A 19,176-nucleotide genomic window follows, 5' to 3' on the forward strand; every position below is an offset into this window, starting at 1 on the left:
ACAAACCATTAAAAAAAAAAACAACAAACCAGAAATAAAAATCAAAACAACACAGAAAACAAAATGCAACACGCCCAGAAATCAAAGCACCTTAAAACCCAACTGTTATTGGAAAAGGTAGTTATATAATTTTTACAATGATTCATCATTATCATGATTACATTGCTGATTGGATGCATATTTTGTCAATCTAGGTGTTAAGGAAGTAGTTATCAAGCATGTAAAACTAAATGTGCTTTAAAGGTCCAGGAAGCTGAAATTGGTGAATTCTTTGCTGATGTGTTTTTTTTTCCTTCGCAAAAAAGTGGCCCAGAAATATTTTTAAATGACAAAAAAATAATAAAATAAAATAAAATAAAATAAAATAAAATAAAATAAAATAAAATAAAATAAAATAAACATAGAAAAACCTGTGCAGAATTGAACAGTGTTTATTACAATTTAATGGTTATAACTGGGGTAAAAACTCAAAAGAAAACAATCAATTGTCACTAGGGAATATAACCATAATTTGAATCAATTTTCCTGGACCTTTAAAGAATGAAGACGAATAAGCCAAAAGATAAAGTATTGTCCATATTGTGGAAACATTTTCATGCCTTGCTGGACATTTGCGGTTCATGCGGCACATGCTCAATTTTTTAAAAGACTCCAAGCAGAAGAATAATGAAGTAAAAAAAAAACCAACCATCCAACTGTCAGAATGCAGCTATCTTGAAGCTAAGTTTACATTGCTAAAGATAACATTTGTATCTTAATTATTAATTTTTCTTCTTCTTTCTTTCCCAAAGTAGACTGAACTCAAAGGTACAGAAACAAAAGAAAGGTCAGGTAAGCTGGTTTAGGTTTTCACATGTGTCAGTGCCTAATGTCTATCTGAATGTCTGTTGAAGTTGCAAAATTCATTGATTAGTGTAGTTTTCAGGCACCTACAGAATGGTAGTTTAAAACAACGATGAGGGCAAACCCTTCCTTGGGCCACAGACCCTCAAACCACATCTACTGACTTAAAAAAAAAAAATGACAGACTTCAACAAAGACCTGGATGACAGACCCTGTGTGCTCCTATATCCCAATGGCTCAGAAGTTACCTGTGCCCCTGGGACAGAAGCCTTTCATACTGCAAGACTACAAAGGAACAATAGGAGCAAAAGCCAAATGCCAGAATTACATTTTTCTGCAGTAAGAAGGACTTTGAAGAAGGTTGGTCTGACATTATTACGACACCTTCTAATAGTTATTATTAAGAAATGCTCAGAAACATCTAAGTATGTCTGGTTTTGTGCTTAGCACATCAAGATCTTGGTTCAGAATCTGACACCAGAGTCTGTGATTGTGTATATACAGTTGCATTCAATCACACTGACAGATTTGTGAGTGTACAATCTTGTAAAATATATATGTAATGTTTGGAATATATGTGGGTTTTCAGAAATACAGCCAGTAAAGAAGTATATACACATATCAACCTCATATCAATATTAAAATAGAGTTTAAGGAAGATGTGATTTATACTGTTGTGTTACTACTTTCAGCCATTTAGGCCTCAGCATGAAAGTACACTGATACAAAGAGGGAGAAAAAATGTAAGTAACCATGTTTTTTCCCTTATATATCCGTTGTTTTGGAACCGACAAATCCGGATATACCACATTTAGCTCACACAAGTCAGTCACCCAGAGTGCTTTCTGTCCAACCAGTTTTCTAGATGTCCACTGCAGTTCACCCTCATACAATGGACCTCAACAGGACCAATGTTAGTGGTGCTTGAAGTGTCAAACACTTACATTTAAAAAACACAACGGCAGCGTATCTTTCTAAATACACTACATGGCCAAAAGCATGTGTACACCTAACATCCAACATTTCGACCAAAATTATGTTCATTAATATGGAGTTGGTCCACCCTTTGCAGCTATAACAACATACACTCTTCTGGGAAGGCTTTATACTTGATGTTGGAGCATTTCTGAAGGGATTTGCTTCCATTCAGCCAGAAGAGCTTTAGTGAGGTCAGGCACTGATTGGGTGATTGTGCCAGGCTTGCAGTTTTCTTTCCAATTGATCCCATAGGTGTTGGATGGGGATGAGGTCAGGGCTCTGTGCAGGCCAGTCAAGTTCTTCCTCACCGATCTCGACAAAACCATTTCTATATGGACCTCACAATGTGCCTGGGGGCATTGTCATGCTGAACAGGGAAGGGCCTTCCCTAAACCGTTGCCACAAAGTTGGAAGCAAATAATTGTTTAGAATGTCAATGCATTAAAATTTGCCTTCACTGGAACTAAGGGGCCTAGACTAAACCATGAAAAACAGCCCCCGACCAATGGGAGTCCAGATACTTCTGGTTATATAGTTTATACTTTACTCACAGACTCAGCAGAACTTGTTGTGCACGGTTTCATCAAAAACTACTTTCTACTAAAGTATGCCAACTGCGTATATCCATGCAAAGTCTCAAGCAAAGCATGCCAGTATTCTGGGCGCAGTGTCAACATTGTTTTAAAACATTATTTCAACATTGTTTTAACAGTGTTGACACTGTGCCCCAGAATACTGGCATGCTCTGGTTTAGACTTGCGGATGCGCGGATATACACAGTTGGCATACTTCGATGAAACCATCTGTGGATTTTCACGAGTGACATTATATCTGGAAAGATACGTTGCTGCTGAGTTTTTCAAATATAAATTTGTGCCGTTTTGAATGGAACAAATGTTGGACCTGTTGAGGTCTGTTGTACCAGGGTGAGCTGCAGTGGATATCTAGAAAACTTATCAAATCTCAGAGATAGTCTCTGGATGGGTAGAAAGCACTCCGGGTAACTGGAAATACATTTTTTATGTATAAAACTTTATGTTATTTTAGGCTGAACTGCCCCCAAGATTTCTTGAGCCTACTTTCTGGAACGGACCCCTGGGGCCATGTATCATGAAGCAGTATTACTGGGTTAGCTGGATAACTGCACTGAAGTAATTTCTTTTTGTACTTCAGTCCATGTTCCTGATTTGGGAGGGTTCCGGGTTTTACTCAGTACAGTTATCCATCATCATTCCTTATTTATACAGGGGATACACTTGAGACCGCTGTGTATCTAGCTAACTCAGTAATCCTGCTTCTTGATACAGGCCTCTGGTCCATGCAGCTCTGTCATTATAATGTTTCTAGCATCAGCCATTGAGGAATATGTTTCTCTCCTGAACAACCCTTCTTCCTTCAAGTGCGATTTTAGGGTACACATGCTTATTTTAATATCTTACAAAGCTGACAGCATATCTAGGATCACTTCATATGAATGTCCCTGATTGAAATAAACACAAATTTATGCAATTAGTGGGTTTGTTTAAATGTTCAGGCTCATTTCCCTTTCTTAACGAAATGTGAAAAGAAGGTAAACACATGTCACTCAACCAGATTGACACAATGTGTGTCCAATTGGTGATGATGAATCATTGTTAATAAATGAACAACAAAATGGCACCAAAAATGACTAAATAGGAACATCTCTCAAAAAAAACTCATAAAAAGGCATTTCATAAAAAGATGTCAGCTGCTTAGAACACTACATTTTGTTAACCCACTTTTGCAATCCAATGGGGAGTTATGATTGTATATAATCCGTAGTGAGGGACCCTTAATTATACTAAATATTTTTACTTAAATTACAAACACGCAAAATGGCAAAAAGAAATTAGGACAATTTTACAAGTCTCTGAGGACTGAAACCCCTAATTAATAGTTCCTTCCATTGGATTCTGTCACAAATATTTGTTTTCCACCACACATACTCAACAAGATTTTATACTTAAAAGGCCTTATCACCCCCATTGGCCATCATTATACAGTGGATTAGACACCAATATCTAAAAATAACAATTCTAACAGACCAAGGGGGAAATGGGGGTTAATTAAATTTATTATCAAAAAACATTTCCTCATTTTTATTGATGTTCATTGGAATGTACTACAAGCTTAACAGCTGCTTTTCAACATAAAATATGCTATTGATAAAAAATAGGAGGTCAAACCAGAGTTCATGGTCCCCCCTTCTTCCTTTAATAAGCAAGGCATCAACAATTCAACAGTTGAATTTGCACTGACTGCACTCCATCAGAAATACCAGCGAAAACATGCAAATTAAAGGATGGAAATACAAATGCGATGCAATCTAAGTGCAAGTGTCAGTCCCAGAGTAAATTTAAAGTTTATAGGATATTTCTTTTTTCTTGATATAAACTAATACTCTAAAGTGCCCTAAGCAATCCCAGGGTCACGGTCATTCAGAACATTCTGAATACCAGAAACAGACATTTGCGAGGCAGTGTGTCTATAATTAAAGTACATTTTACATTCAGTTGCACTCTGCTCATTTCTCTTGATTGCCCAGTGCAGACAGTTTTTTTTCTTTTACAAAAATAACTACCCCTAAAAGTCATATAAGATTTGGATGAACACTTATTATAACTCTAATGTTTCCTTTGAAGTTTGCCTTTTAATACATTGCTTCTCAGGCTTGTTTTTGTGCCGCATGGTACTATTTTGCATGACTGGCACCAGGTTAGATGCTGCTAGTGATTTATAGGTTGTGTTTGGTGCATTCATCTCATCAGTTAGCAAAGGTGGTGTGATGCACAAATAAAATTGGACATTTTGTTAGTTATCATGGAAAAATGAATGACAGTTGCCATTTCAATTGTCTAATTCCTATGGTCATAAGCATGTTCAGCTAATTCAATGTCTCATAAATGTTTGCCCTGCAATTCAGCTGTAAAGCGCATGATTACAATATATTCAATATGGGTACACACCATACATGTTTACATTGATACAGGGGCGACATGGCTCAGGAGGTAAGAGCGATTGTCTGGCAGTCGAAGGGTTGCCGGTTCAAACCCCAGCCTGGGCGTGTCGAAGTGTCCTTGAGCAAGACACCTAACCCCTAAACTGCTCTGGCGAATGAGAGGCATCAATTGTAAAGCGCTTTGGATAAAAGCGCTATATAAATGCAGTCCATTTACCATTTACATTGATTATGGCAGCCGTACTCTGGTTCTGGTTGTTACCCCTGCAGGTTGTCAACACTGCACATGAAATATTCCTTATTTTACAGAGAAAACACCTATTATTTAATAATAATCAATTCACTGCTGTCGTGCTTTATAATGACTTGGGTGCCTCAACATGTTTATGTGTTTTAAGAGGAGAAGACAAACAGTGTGTTATGTGCCAGACACAATAACAGCTACATATTTTTTGCATGCAGTGTTTGCAACGTGTTGTTGTAGGACTGGGAATTGAAAATGTTTACCTCTGACCCCATTTCTTCGGTTATTAAGAAACCATATGGACTCATGCAATTTTTTTAGGAAGTTCTGTGTAATACAATGCTGACATATTAATTAAAACATATTTTACTCAACAGAATTCTAGTAGTTATACAACTCTGACAGGAGTTACGTGCTTGTTCAATAAACAGACTCCAGACATCACAGTTGTCCTGAATTATTAGTTTGTCCCTGAAGTCCATATTCCGTCCAAAACTCTGAAATTGCAACATCTAAACAGCTCTCTTACTTCCTTGGCTTAGGGTTCCCCAAGACGGTGGCTTTTAACCATCCATCAGGGTTCTATATTTGTCCTCCTCCCCTTTACATGCAAACTCCCAGGTCAGTCATCTCCCATGGTTTGTCGTACCATTTCTATGCTGATGACACTTTGCTTTTCCTTTCTTTCCCGACATTTGATACTCAAACCTCACTCACTGGCCCCGCCTGAATGACATCTCAAGGCGGATGGCAGACTGTCATGTTTAGCTCAATCTGGCTGAGAGTGAGGTGCTCTCCATTCCCACCAAGTCCTCATTACAGCAAGACCTTTCTCTCTGTCTATGTCTGGGATACTCAAATCCGGTCCTGGAGGCCAGTAGTACTGCTGGTTTTTCTTTTCTACCTGATCATTAATTGATTGATGAATGCCGCTGATTAGCCAGTGATTTAACTCACTTGGTGTCCCAGGTTTAAATCAGTCCTGATTATAGGGGAAGAATGAGAACCAGCAGTACTACTGGCCTCGAGGGCCAGATTTGAGTATCCCTGTTCCATATGCTACAGGAGAGCTCACACAGAGCTCTTCTACTGCAAGAAGCCAAGAGGTAATCCTACTCTTTCCATGTAGCGACAGTGACCGGAGTGTGCAGATTCTATGCAACATTCAAAGGACACACCCCTTCATCACTGCCTACACTGCACAGCTCCTACTCCATTCCCTGGTGCTCTTATATCTGGACTATTACAATTCTCTTCTCACCCATCTTCCTGCCTGTACTTCTACAGTTTTTCTAAACTGCTTCTAAACTCCTGCAGTTAATACAGAATGCAGCCACACATCTGCGATCTTCCCAAGCATGCTTGTGTCATACCCCTCCTCCTCTCACTTCACTGACCACTTTTTACAGCTCACATAGAAAGTTTAAAATCTTGATACTAGCCTAAGGAACAACAATGGGAACAAAAGGATACAGCACAAGGCCACTGGCCACCCCACCCTGCGTGCTCACTTCTCTCAATCACAATGGCCATTTGTACTGTCCCCCCCAGTCATGGAATTAACTTCCCATTGTGGTCAGGACAATAGAATCTCTGGCAATTTTTCATTGCAGGCTGAAGATGAACTTCTTCCGACTGCATTTTTGTTCCCCTCCCATCCGCACCCCATCGCGCTCACAACTAAAAAAAAAAAGAAAACAACAACTATTACTTAGGTTATGGTATTATAATGGTTTTGTTTTCAACTTGCTATGTATGTATTCTGCATGTAGGTATCATACACTAGTGCTGTAGTCATGTTGTATCTTCACTCACTGATCTGGGAATGTTGTTATCTGGCTCCAGCACTATTGGTCAAATTAATCAGGCAAATGCGTTTATACTTCTCTGATATGGTAAATTACTCACTAAGTGTAACTATATGTGAGTCTGCTAGATTCATTTCATGTAATGTAATATAAGGCACCACCATTTAAAAAAGGTTGTTACTGGCCAGGATTACTGTCTGAAATTTGACTTCAAAATCCACTCAATTCAAATATAGGACCACTGACTTGTAATGCAGAGGACCAAGCATGTTACAGTATCTCAAACCGCCACCATGCTATATTTGTCAGCACAGTATCTCAGTACATCAGAATCAGTACCTTCTTGTAGATGTGATGTGAATTATACCATGCAGCTTCAAGAGATGGGTCTCACATTGGATAAGGATTTTGAGCACAGATGTTTTTTTTTTCTTTCTTTCTCTCACAAAAAACTGGCATTGCAACAATATTTCAGGAAGCATGATTCAAAGCCCTATTTTAAGTGATAATGTAAAGAGGGCTGAAAAGAGTCAGTATGCACAGAGAAAAAAAAAGCCTTTGAATGCTATCACCTCCAAATCCACTCTGTCCTTTGTGAGGCTTATCCCTTCAGACACACTGACACTATCTGTGTGTGACTTACACTGCTGCATAAATACCACATCCCTGCCGGTGACACATGCACTTTACCTTGATATCAGTGTTGTCAAGCCTCGTGGCTGCAGGGCAGGAAGTGCTTTAGACGCTCAGCTTTCTTTTTTTTCCCAGGGTTTGAAAGTTTTGGGGTCAGAATGACTCTATTTGTGCTGGAAAATGGAGCTGTCGAAACAGAGGATGTTCACAGATGGCAGCCCGTGAGCTTGTTCCCCTGAAGCTCTTCAGTAGCTGACATCGGTTTATTCATAGACACTCAATCCCTTGCTTAATAAATGAGGTTCAGCAAATTCAAAGTAAAAGTCCATTAGGTTCCAAGAACCAGCTAATTCATTTAGTTATTTTCCCTCACGTTTTTAATAGGAAAGATTGTGGAGCTGATTTCCATGTGTGACCACAATGATAGTATAGGTAAAGGCAAGAGAGACATAATCTTGTTACCAGCACAACACCATTGCTCTAATTTCTTTGCTTTCACGGTAAATTTGCAAAGAATGCAATCATAATAAACACAACAAAGAGGCTACACTGTATTTCCATATGTATAAAGTAACATTAGAAAGGGTTTGTGAAGCTTTTGTTTAACAACTGCAAGTTTAATGATGCTGAGGTAAATTACCTAAGTTCTATTTAGCTATTCTATTTAGAAGTTCTATTGAATGCAATTCTGGTTGACCGCAAATGACATTAGCCTCAATGCCATTAGATAAGTCTTTTTCAGTGTATGAGGCCACATCTTAATATTGTCAACTATACATCTGTAGCAGGTTATATATATCAGAACTGATGTTTCTGAAATTCAGCTGTGCATTTATATTCTCCCTCAAAAATCTATCTTCCTTCCTCTAAAAATGGCCACCCAGCAAGTGGCTAATGATAAAAGCTTCCATAGGCAGTTTCAGTCTTTCCTGTTTAAGGTTCAATATTATAACAGAAACCAATTATAGTTAGTTCTTCTGTTCACATGAATGTATACTTAAGACTTAGAGACAGCGGGAAAGCCTTTAATGCTGTGAGAATAAAGTAAGCGGTAATCTGATTTTTTTTCACTTTGCTTTGCACAATTACGGCTATAAATGATCTTCCTCTGTACAGTTACCTTTGTCTGCCACAAAATAAACCCAGTATACTTATGGCTGTCAATGTTTGGAATTCAAAGTTGGATGGGAAATAAATTTTAAAAAAAGTATTAATGAACACTATTTTCACTGTCAATGAAAGGGATAACTGCAGGAAAAAAATATGAATTAAGAAATTAATGTTTCCATATTATATATTTTCAACAACAATATTATGTTATAATCATCAGCAATAAGAGTAAATTAAACTGTTGTACACATCAACACACATTCCATGTGCATTCAAACTGAAGTGATAACAAAAATACAAATATTTAACACCGGAGGTCCTTTTCAATTGGCACAGCCATGATTACAAGCTTTTGTGACAAAGGTGGGAAGAGTTCTCTGAGGTCTTCATGGGCAATAAAAAACTTGCTCCTCTCAATGATTTTGCCATTGGCAACTTAGTCTCACAAGTATTTCCAGATCTTCAGAGTTGATTGACTATTCATGATTTTGGAGGGAGTTCAAAAATGTCTTGATGAAAATTGCTTTCCCTTTTCAATTTGATTGAAATCTCTCTCTCTCTCTTTTGCTCCTTCCCTCTCTCTCTCTCTCTCACACACACACACACACACACACTCATAACCCCATTTTCTTTCTTGTATGCAGAAATTAAATTTATACATGCTATAACAAAGACTGGCTGAGAAGATAGACTTATCAGCAAGTACTGTAGCTCATAGCTATTGATTTGTCCAAGCATACCACGTTCCTTCTCTAAAACTGATTCATGATCACCACCTAAATTTCGGTCAGACAGTATTTAGCTACTTGTACTTTTTAATTAAACAATTTGTCATTTTGAAGTCCAAATTTGTCAGTTTGCAGCTAAGTGGCATGTCTTTATCAGAAAATGACTAAAGTAAGAAATAATTTATCTTTCCTGTCATTTCACACCCCTGTCAGGATAATTTGATGCCATTGTCGAAGTTATGTCTGCAAAAACAGACTCTTACTCTCCTATATGTTTTTTTGCTTGAAACTTAAATAAAAAAATCAAATCAATTTAATTGATCATTCAATTGTCCAACCTAGTTTATATTTTGCATTTTCATATTGACAGGTTCATCCTGAGAAAATGTTCACTTCATGGCAGCAAATACACCTCTGTTTGGAAAAGGTAATAATTTTGTGATTCAGTTGACAATATGTTCAGTGAATTCAGAGATGTCTTCACCAAACAAAGGCCATTTTTTCATCCCCGTAGACTGTAAGGTCAGACAGGACTCAAGCTTCAAGCACACTGAATGTCAATAAATGTTATAGGAATTATATAAATGCTATATAATATAAAGAAATCGTATAATCTTGAAAGCTCACCCAAATTACCTGCATGCAATTGCACACATTATGAACAGATGACAAAATAACATCAATTCATGGCCCTACATAAAAACTCAAGAACATGAACCATCCCTTTAATGCTACTGTTGAAATAATAATGGAAATCCAAATAGAAAAACAATCAGACTTTTATACATACAATAATCACAGAGGACACCTAACAATAATGTACGCTTTAGACGTTTTTTTGTATGAAGTCTGTATGTATGATTTGCTCCTTTAAATCAAATGATGGTTCATTGTGACTTTATAGCAGATTGTGGCAGGAGTAGCTGATTTTCCTTTATTTTTCCCACTCATAAAAAGAGTTTTGCCTCAGCAGTCCTTAAGCTCAGCTATTCTTCTCTGAATCCACATCAATCACTGAAATGTCAAGAAACAAAGCAAAGGACAGACTATCAAAATCTAATCTCAAGGCAGACATGTACAACCCATAAAAATAAACCACCTTCGTTTCAAATATAGTTCAGAATTTCCTCCAAAACTCCAGTTTCATGCTGACAGCCTGATTTCTTTATTAATATTCTTCCATTTCATTTAAGATAGAAAGCAGCACAGGTTTGGAAGCATATATGTAGAGGGGTTTACCATCCATTAATTATATCAAAAACTCCATAAGATGCCCTTTTTCATTAACTGGTAGTTTTAAGACAGTAACTACAACAACAACAATAACAATCAACATCATCATCATCAACAAACAGAGAATCATAAATATGCATTTATGATTTAAAAATTCCACAGAAATGTACATTTATGGTTTTAAAAGCCCACAGGACCTTGGGGCATATGCTTTAAGATCTTTATGAGCTCTTGCCAAAGGCATTGCTCTTCAGCTTGACCTCCTTGATCACTACCACACATTGAGAAAGCACATAAAAGCCACCACAGGTTCCATAGGAAACCTTACATGCCTTGGCATCGTCACTGAAATATCAAAAGGGCTAATGATTGCATGTGTCTCCCAGGGCTCTTCTTTAAATGCAGCTTAAGTGAAAATCAAGAATTAACCGAGTAACATAAAGTGGAAGGTACATAAAACAATTATGCCAGAGACATGCTGTATAGGGTCTGCAGATTCAATAATATTTGCATGTGTGCATGTTATGTGTATGCATGTGATGGAGAAACATAATGAACTTTCATAACAAAATGAGACTGAGATAGCAGATGTAGTTGTTTGAGTGAAGGTTCATTGAACAGATTGGAATTCACAAGAAGCATTTAAACACATGAGATTTTGGGGCAGGGGTTGATTTGGAGGAGGGTTTGGCCAGAACAGCGATGGATACAGAGTGGGATAAGGATTCAGGCTTCTCTGAAAAATTATGCCTTTAATGCCGAGAACTCTCTGGCCAGTTTGAATGCCTTAGTTTTTTTTCACTAAATTGAAAACACAATGTTTTTATGGAATATCTCGGCTGATGTATTTTTAGCCTTCAATTACAGGTCTTCAAACAAAAAGTCAGGTAATGGTTATACTTGAGACTGATGTGGATAAAGTGCATTGGGAACAGCTGAGGGATTAAGGGTATATATTGTATTGGAGGGACCAGAGCTTTGGATAATTGGGGTGCTAGAAAACAAAAACTGTCAAGCTTTATGACATTGCCCTCAGAGTACAGAGTATAGAATTCTGTTGATGGACAGTGAAAACCAAAGGCCTCCAGCTTGACAATGCCGGAAAAAAACAGCACCACATCATCAAGCAACAGGGAACAAAAAATTCTGGTAACATATAAATAGAAAACTTTCCAATACCATAAAATCTAAATAAATATGTAAACATAAACATTGACCACATGATATATTCTGCCATATATGTATATATGTTTATGCATACATGCATCCATCACAATTCAAGTGATCTGCAAAATGACATCACTGAGACATGCAGTATTTCAACAAATAAGGATGGATAATATGTTTAAACTGATAAAGCTTCTATTCCATTGTATTGTTTGGTCTGATTCATAGACAGACTAGACCTTCAATTCAAGGTCTTTTCATTGAGAATCCAGTCACCTGAAAGCTGATCACACGTATAATGCCTCACAGGATGAACAATATGTGATGAAGAGCCTAGATATTACAGGATTTATAGTGAAAGGGGAAGATCATTATTATAAAAATGGGATCATAATTATAATAATTGACACCTAATAATAAAATCAGCATATTATTTTTTAACTAAATACATGTATATTAAGAGCACTAGTTCTGCAAAGGTTGAAAAATCGAATAAAATTTGAAATTTGTGTTGCGTCACCACGAGCCACCAGAACGGCTTCAATGCACCTTGGCATAAATTCGACAAGTCTCTGGAACTCTACTGGAGGGATGGAACACCATTCTTACAAAATATATTCTCTCATTTGGTGTTTTAATGATGGTGGTGGAGAGTGCTGTCTAACATGTCAGTCCGAAATCCCAAAATAGGTGTTCAATTGGGTTGAGATCTGGTGAATGCAAAGTCTATAGCATATGATTCACATCATTTTCTTACTCATCAAACCATTCAGTAACCCCTTGTGCCCTGTGGATGGGGGCACTGTCGTCCTGGAAGAGACGACTCCCATCAGTATAGAACTATTTCATCATAGGATAAAGGCGATCACTCAGAATAACTTTGTATTTATTTGCAGTGACCCTTCCCTCTGAGGAAAGTGGACCCAAACCATGCCAGGAAAATGCCCCCCACAGCCTAACACAACAAAGCATAACAGGTCAAGCACTGAGGCCTGTACCGTGTGCCAGTGCCTATGGTATTCTCCACCACTGAACTCTCAAATGTGCGTTCGTCTTTGTAATGAGGGATTTATGCACTGCAACCCTACTGCCCCTCTTTATGTAGTTGTCAACCGACTACTGTTCTTGCTGACACAGTCTGATCACATCCTGCATTCTCAGTCACCTGAGGAAGAGTAGCTCTTCTGTTTTTCATTAAATATCACACTAATGCACAAGCATCACGGTCATTGAATGTGCGTTTTCGACCACAATTTCCGACCCTATTTACTGATGTCTTTCCCATGCATCAAAATGCAGATGTCACTGTTCCTATTGAAACACTAGCCAGTTGAGCAGTGTTTGTAACTGAAGCTCCTCCCATCCGTGCTCCAATAACGAAGCCTCTTTCAAAGTCACTTGGATTGTTTCTTCTTGCCATCTTGATCCAAAATCAAGGTCAACTGGGCTCAGTATTTTTATACATCCCACAGAACATGATAAGATGTTAATTGTTCGACTGTATCATGCAGTACACCTGTATGGAAGCATCTGCCTTTGTTATGTCCACTCATTTATTCTGTTTTTTCCTTTAATTTATCTCCCATCAGTATGTATGTGTGTATATTTGTGTCCATCCATCCATAACAATCCTATGACAGATTTAGAGTTTAGGAGCCGACCATGCGAATGTGAGATTGCTCCTCAGTGTACATCTCATGCCTGGTGCATGGGAATTGACAGCTTTGCAATTATTTACGCTTGGATTCAGTTGTTTTACTGAAAATGGATAGACCAGACATACACTACATGGCCAAAAGTATGTGGACACCCGACATACAACATCTCATCCAAAATTATGGGCATTAATATGGAGGTGGTACCCCCTTTGCTGCTATAACAACCTCCACTTTTCTGGGAAGTCTACATGCTTGATTTTGGAGCATTGCTGCAGGGATTTGCTTCCATTCAGCCAGAAAAGCATTAGTGAGGTTGGGCACTGATTAGGTGATTAGGCCTGGCACACAGCTGGCTTTCCAACTGATCCCAAAGGTGTTAGATGGGGTTGAGGTCAGGGCTCTGTGCAGGCCAGTCAAGGTCTTCCACACTGTTCTCAACAAAACCATTTCTGTATGGACCTCTCAGTGTGCCCAGGGGCACTGTCAGGCTGAAACCGGAAAGGGTACTAAGATTTTCCTTCATTGGAACTAAGGGTCCTAGCCCAAACCATGCAAAACAGCACCAGGGTGTCCAGACACTTTTGGTCATAACTTGATTTTACCAAGGACAACAGGCTGCAGTGGACCAAGTCATATAGTGTGTGTATATATACGTCAGTTCCATAATGTTTGAGATGTGAAGTGTGAATGTCTGTGTCTGGCCCTCTGATAGACTGGCAACCTGTCCAGGGTGTATTCCTGCCGCCCAATGCACGTTGGGATAGGCTCCAGCACCCCCCCCCCCACCCAGGATAAGTGAGTATAGATAATTAAAATTTGACATTCAAGTGAAGTGATGTGCCATGTCCCAGCTGTAAGGATGTTTTTGATTATAAATTACCCCAACTCTAATCTTAATGATGTACTACTACTTTGTAAAAGCATTTTTTTCTTAGGCCTACCACGGGTGCTGACAAAATGATAAAAAATAATAATAATAAAATGAAAGTTTATGAAATGAAATGTACTATTATTGACAGAAGTCTCAGATATCAGGCTGAAAAGCAGCACAGGGATGATGGTGAATTAAAAAGAAACCCATCTGAAACAGGACAGAATGACAATGAACTGCTATTCTCATGATTGTAAAAATAGCAGAGATTCACATCTTGCAATATTATTGTATTTTCTTCTTTTCTCTCAGCATGTCAGCAACTGTGTATTTTATTTTATTTTTTAAAGGGGAAGGAACTTTTAAGGCATCATGAATTTTTTGTTTGTTTGAGCCATTTTGATCATGTCTTAGATGATGAGTCCAGGGACCTGAAAAGACCAGACAAGCAGAATAAGGAAAGTACTGTTTGAGATGGCATAAGTGGTACAAACACGATAAAAGCATTAACAGGATCAAGTACACAATGAGAGGTAGTGAGGGATAGATAGACGGTGAGTGTACTCTTTGCATAAGATGAGAGGAATGGGGGAGAGGACCCTGCCCACATTAATTAGACTCACTTTAACTCAGGAATAACCACAGTGATGGATCTGAGGGGGAGGCACGCACGCATTCATTTGAACCTTTTTTTTTTTTTTTTTTTTTTTTGCTTTTTTGATGGTTTGCTAAGCATTTGCCTTGGTTTAGGGAGCTCGGGAATAGGTGGGTGGGGGTGCACTAGCTTATATTTAATGGCCACCGCACAAGAGGAGGGCCAGAGTGGGAGAGATAATCAGACTGAGTGTGCATGTGGGAGAGCACAGATAATAGATGGAGTGGGAGAGCCAAAGAATGGGTCTGCACAGAATGATGATCCCGTGGCAAGCCCATTTGTACCAGTGGCTGACATTTCAGCAAGTGGAGAAAGTCTCCAGGCAGAAAATGAATCTTCACAGGGATCATGAATAAGAGATTTTGGCGCATGAAATATGTATTAGCATATGTACATCTAATGTAGGCAACTGGTTGGTGTTTTGGGCAGGCGTCAGTTTCTATTCATTCTTTGGATATAATTTTTTTTTAAATTCAGCATTGTCTTGATTTTTTTCTTTTTCTGTTTCCAGGTCCATCTAGTTCAACGGTTATTGTCCCAGTAACAGGATTTTACATTTTACAAAACCTGTTACAGGGAAAACATTTTATATTCTATTATTTAACTATTCTAAAACATTGTCTTTTGCAATCTCAGTAGTACGGCATACCTTATCGTTATTGAGTCATATATACAGCACCTACATGAAAGGACATGGGATTGGTTTTAACAATTATGGGGTCATATTTGAACATCGTTATGCAGGCTACCAATACCTCTGGCACCAACAAAATGAGCGCCAATACTCACGCACAAACACACACACACACACACACACGCCCACACGCACACACACACACACAGAGCCATCATGCATAAAGTACATGCCTGAGCTGCCTAACAGTAAAATCAACTAAATTGGTATGGGCTGTATTTGACTATGCTAACTTCAGTTAAAGATAAGTAGTATAGTTGTATAGTATCTGAAATGGTCCAGATGCAGTGAAGCAAAAAGACAAGCCGACAGGGCTTATTCAAGAACCTTGCCATTGCTTTTCCTCTGAAATTATTGGCAACAACTTGTATATTTAATATACATGGCAAGGTAGCTTGCTAAACTCTTATATCATACGAGCAATTTCACCAGCTATTGGAAAGGTGGGGTCATACTGTAAACTAGACTGTAAATTGATTAAATATTGTCTGAAACAATACATGTTAAGAGAACTTGCTAAGCAATATTTAATTTGGTTTGTAAAAAAAACAAAAAAAAACAAAAAAAAAAACACTAGTGTTATTATTATGAAAAAAACCCATTGCATATTTAGCTTGCATTAGCTGTGATATTACCTGTGTGAACGGCACATTAGCTAAGATATTAATCTGGGTGAATGGCACATTTAAAAACACTACTGTAGTGAAATATATCTACAATATAATTTCATTGGCTAACAACAATAATTTCATAGGCTACGCCAAGAGAGATGGCTGCGCAGCACCACAATATACTGCAGGCATGCCTGAGCTAATGCTACTTAAGAAGCTCTGCTATCCTGTCAAAAGGCTAATCAGTGCTTCACGCAGTTGGGAACTCCTGCCTACTTATCTAATCAAGGGCGAACAAACTGGAGGTCACCCAGAAATGATTTGTAATCTTGGCCAGTCACATTTTTATTTATTTATTTATTTTTGCATACTGTGTTCATACAAGATAATTTACTGGTGATCTCCTAGGTTTGATGCATCACAGTTTTGTAGACCAGGACAGAAGAATGTCCCTGGTGTCTGGACTACCAATACACACACACATATATATATATATATATATATATATATATATATATATATATATATATATACCCCTGTGACTACAGGGCTCAATTTAAAGAACACTGAAGTAAACTGTCACATAGTTGGTCATTGTCAATTACAGACTTTACATTTGGCTAATTGATATTAGCTAAGATACTATTTAAAAAAAAGTTATTTAATTAGAATGACACTTGTGTTGCTTCTTTACTTTTAAAATACATATTTTACGTTTGTTTGTTGAAAACTCTTCAAATAGGGGTTCATTTGAGACAAAATTGAAAATGGTGATTAATCAAATTCAACGTCTGCAATTAACCAGTTTTTTTTAATGGTTTGACAGCTCTAATGATTTTGTTAAACTCAAATTGTGTACTGTTGATGTCAGTAGAGTAGTAGCTCGTTCATCTTAGATTGCTAGGGGAATTCCATGACTCTTGGCATCACACCAGCTCCTTCCACCACTTAACCATAAGTATCCCAACTGAATTTCCCAATCCCATTGGCATGAATAACATGAAAGCCAGCAGCAGAAGTTATATTATACTCACACTGAATTATTATGCAATTTTAAATATTTTCATGTATTGCAAGATTCTTAAAATAAGTCTTCAGTACCATTATTTTAATTCATTGCATCATCCATCATAATGCACTATATAATCATAATTAAATAACTGTTCTGCTCCTGTAACAAGGCGTTGCTATCATTTTGCTGCCAATTTATACAGTATTGAGTATGTATCCTGTCCATAAACTCATCAACTGCCTTTTTGCCACATTCTCTCAATTTTAATGATTCATAAAATCATACTGTACACCATGGAGATGGGATATTGACTCCTGAAATATTTCAGCATATATATTCAGTTTCAGTTATATATTCAAAGGACTAGAGTCAAGAAATGCTTTTTAAATTAGGGAGAAATACATACGCATTATTCACAATAACAACATGCAAAACTGAATCAATTTATTCACTCATACACACTTGACCATTAACCACAGAAGTACACCATAAACCATTCCTCTAGTGTGTTGCAGACAATAGTAGTTCACTGGGGCAAATGCAAGCAACAGTGGCCTATTTATGCCTGCAAAAGGATCTGGAGGTCAAGTATGATATATGGTATGCCATCTGCTTATCAGACTCTGTCAGAGGATTCTTTGCCTTTAATGTAGAGCAAAATGAAGGTCAGGCTGTATCACATACCTCTGCTTACAGAAGCCCCCCTAACTCTTGATCTCGCCATTGAAATGGTGAGCAAGCCTTTAATGCTGCCTAAAAGTATTATACTCAAGATAGGCCATTAAGCTCCATTCAGTACATGATGGCAAAATAGATGTGGTTTGGGTTCAAGTAGGTTTGTGATCACTAAAAAAAACAAAAAAACATTGATATAAATATACCCAAAAGGCTGACATCCATTTTTATGGGTTCATTTTTGGGTTCATGCTGTTCATGCCCTGTCAATATCTGGGTTGGGATACAGCCCTTTTTATCCACAGTCCCCCCACCCCCCTTTAGCAAAAGGATAATGGGCTGCTCAGCTGTTTCTTGGTCATCTATGAGTCATTATATCATATTGCATGAAATATGATTCTAGGTTTTGCATTTGCACTTGTCTCTTAACAGGTGGATCAAAGAATACCAGTAAAGCTGGCCATCATGAGGCTGAAAAATCAAAATAAAGTTGATCAGAGACATAGAGACATTTGCTACATTGGTAAGAAGCAAGGATGCACTTCAGCGCTCAGCAATAGCAAACAACCTGGTAGGCCATGGAAGACCACTATAGTGGATGACCCAAGAACACTTTGAACTGTAAAGAAAAGCCTCTTTTCAACTCTCAAATAGATACAGAACTCTCTCCAGGAAGTAGTCATAGATGGATCACCAGCATAACTGCAGAGGGTTCATCACATGATGCAAACTACAGGTACGCCTGAAGAACAGAATGACTAGGTGATAGTCTTACTGACAGATGAGATTAGTATTAACCAGTAAGAAAGTGATGCAAAGAGGAAAGTGTGGAGAATAAAAGTAACTGTTCATGACCCACAACATACCACCTCACCCATCAAACATAGTGAGGTAGTGTTATGGATTGAGCATGAATGGCTGCCACTGGAACTGGCTCATTTGTCTTTACTGATTCTAGCAGCAAGTGTTCTCCAAATTCATTGGATGGCGCTTCACCTTGCAGCAGGACAAACATTCTGCTAAAGCAAGGAGTTTTCAGGGCCAAAATAGTACACTGTTCTTGATCTTGACTGGCCTAGTCAATCGCCTATCCTGAATCCAACTGAACATCCATTTCAGTTTCTGAAGTCAAGACTGAAGGCAAAAAGCCCCCGAAACAACCAAAAACTTAAGATGGCTACAGCACAGGCTGGGCAGAGCATCACCTAGGAAGATACTCTGGAGATATCTACAGGTTTCAGACTTCAGGCAGTCATCGCATGCAGAGAATTTTTGA

The 19,176-nt window shown here is 38.0% G+C and overlaps 1 protein-coding gene across 4 annotated transcripts in view; it reads right to left on the reverse strand.

Moving 5' to 3' along the window:
- The window catches only part of negr1 (neuronal growth regulator 1), a 203,954-nt gene that overhangs the window by 16,807 nt on the left and 167,971 nt on the right, over positions 1–19,176 (reverse strand). Inside the window, exon 8 of one of the 4 annotated variants that reach the window (XM_035414616.1) lies at positions 10,292–10,338. The exons of the other annotated variants lie outside the window; for them this stretch is intronic. Within the exon in view, the coding sequence (XP_035270507.1) occupies positions 10,307–10,338 (32 nt within the window). The 3' untranslated portion in view covers positions 10,292–10,306. Of the gene's footprint in view, positions 1–10,291; positions 10,339–19,176 lie in introns of those variants that run through there. 4 annotated transcript variants of the gene reach the window in all.

The sequence above is a fragment of the Anguilla anguilla genome, chromosome 4, assembly GCF_013347855.1.
Source record: "Anguilla anguilla isolate fAngAng1 chromosome 4, fAngAng1.pri, whole genome shotgun sequence".
NCBI classification, from domain to species: domain Eukaryota; kingdom Metazoa; phylum Chordata; class Actinopteri; order Anguilliformes; family Anguillidae; genus Anguilla; species Anguilla anguilla.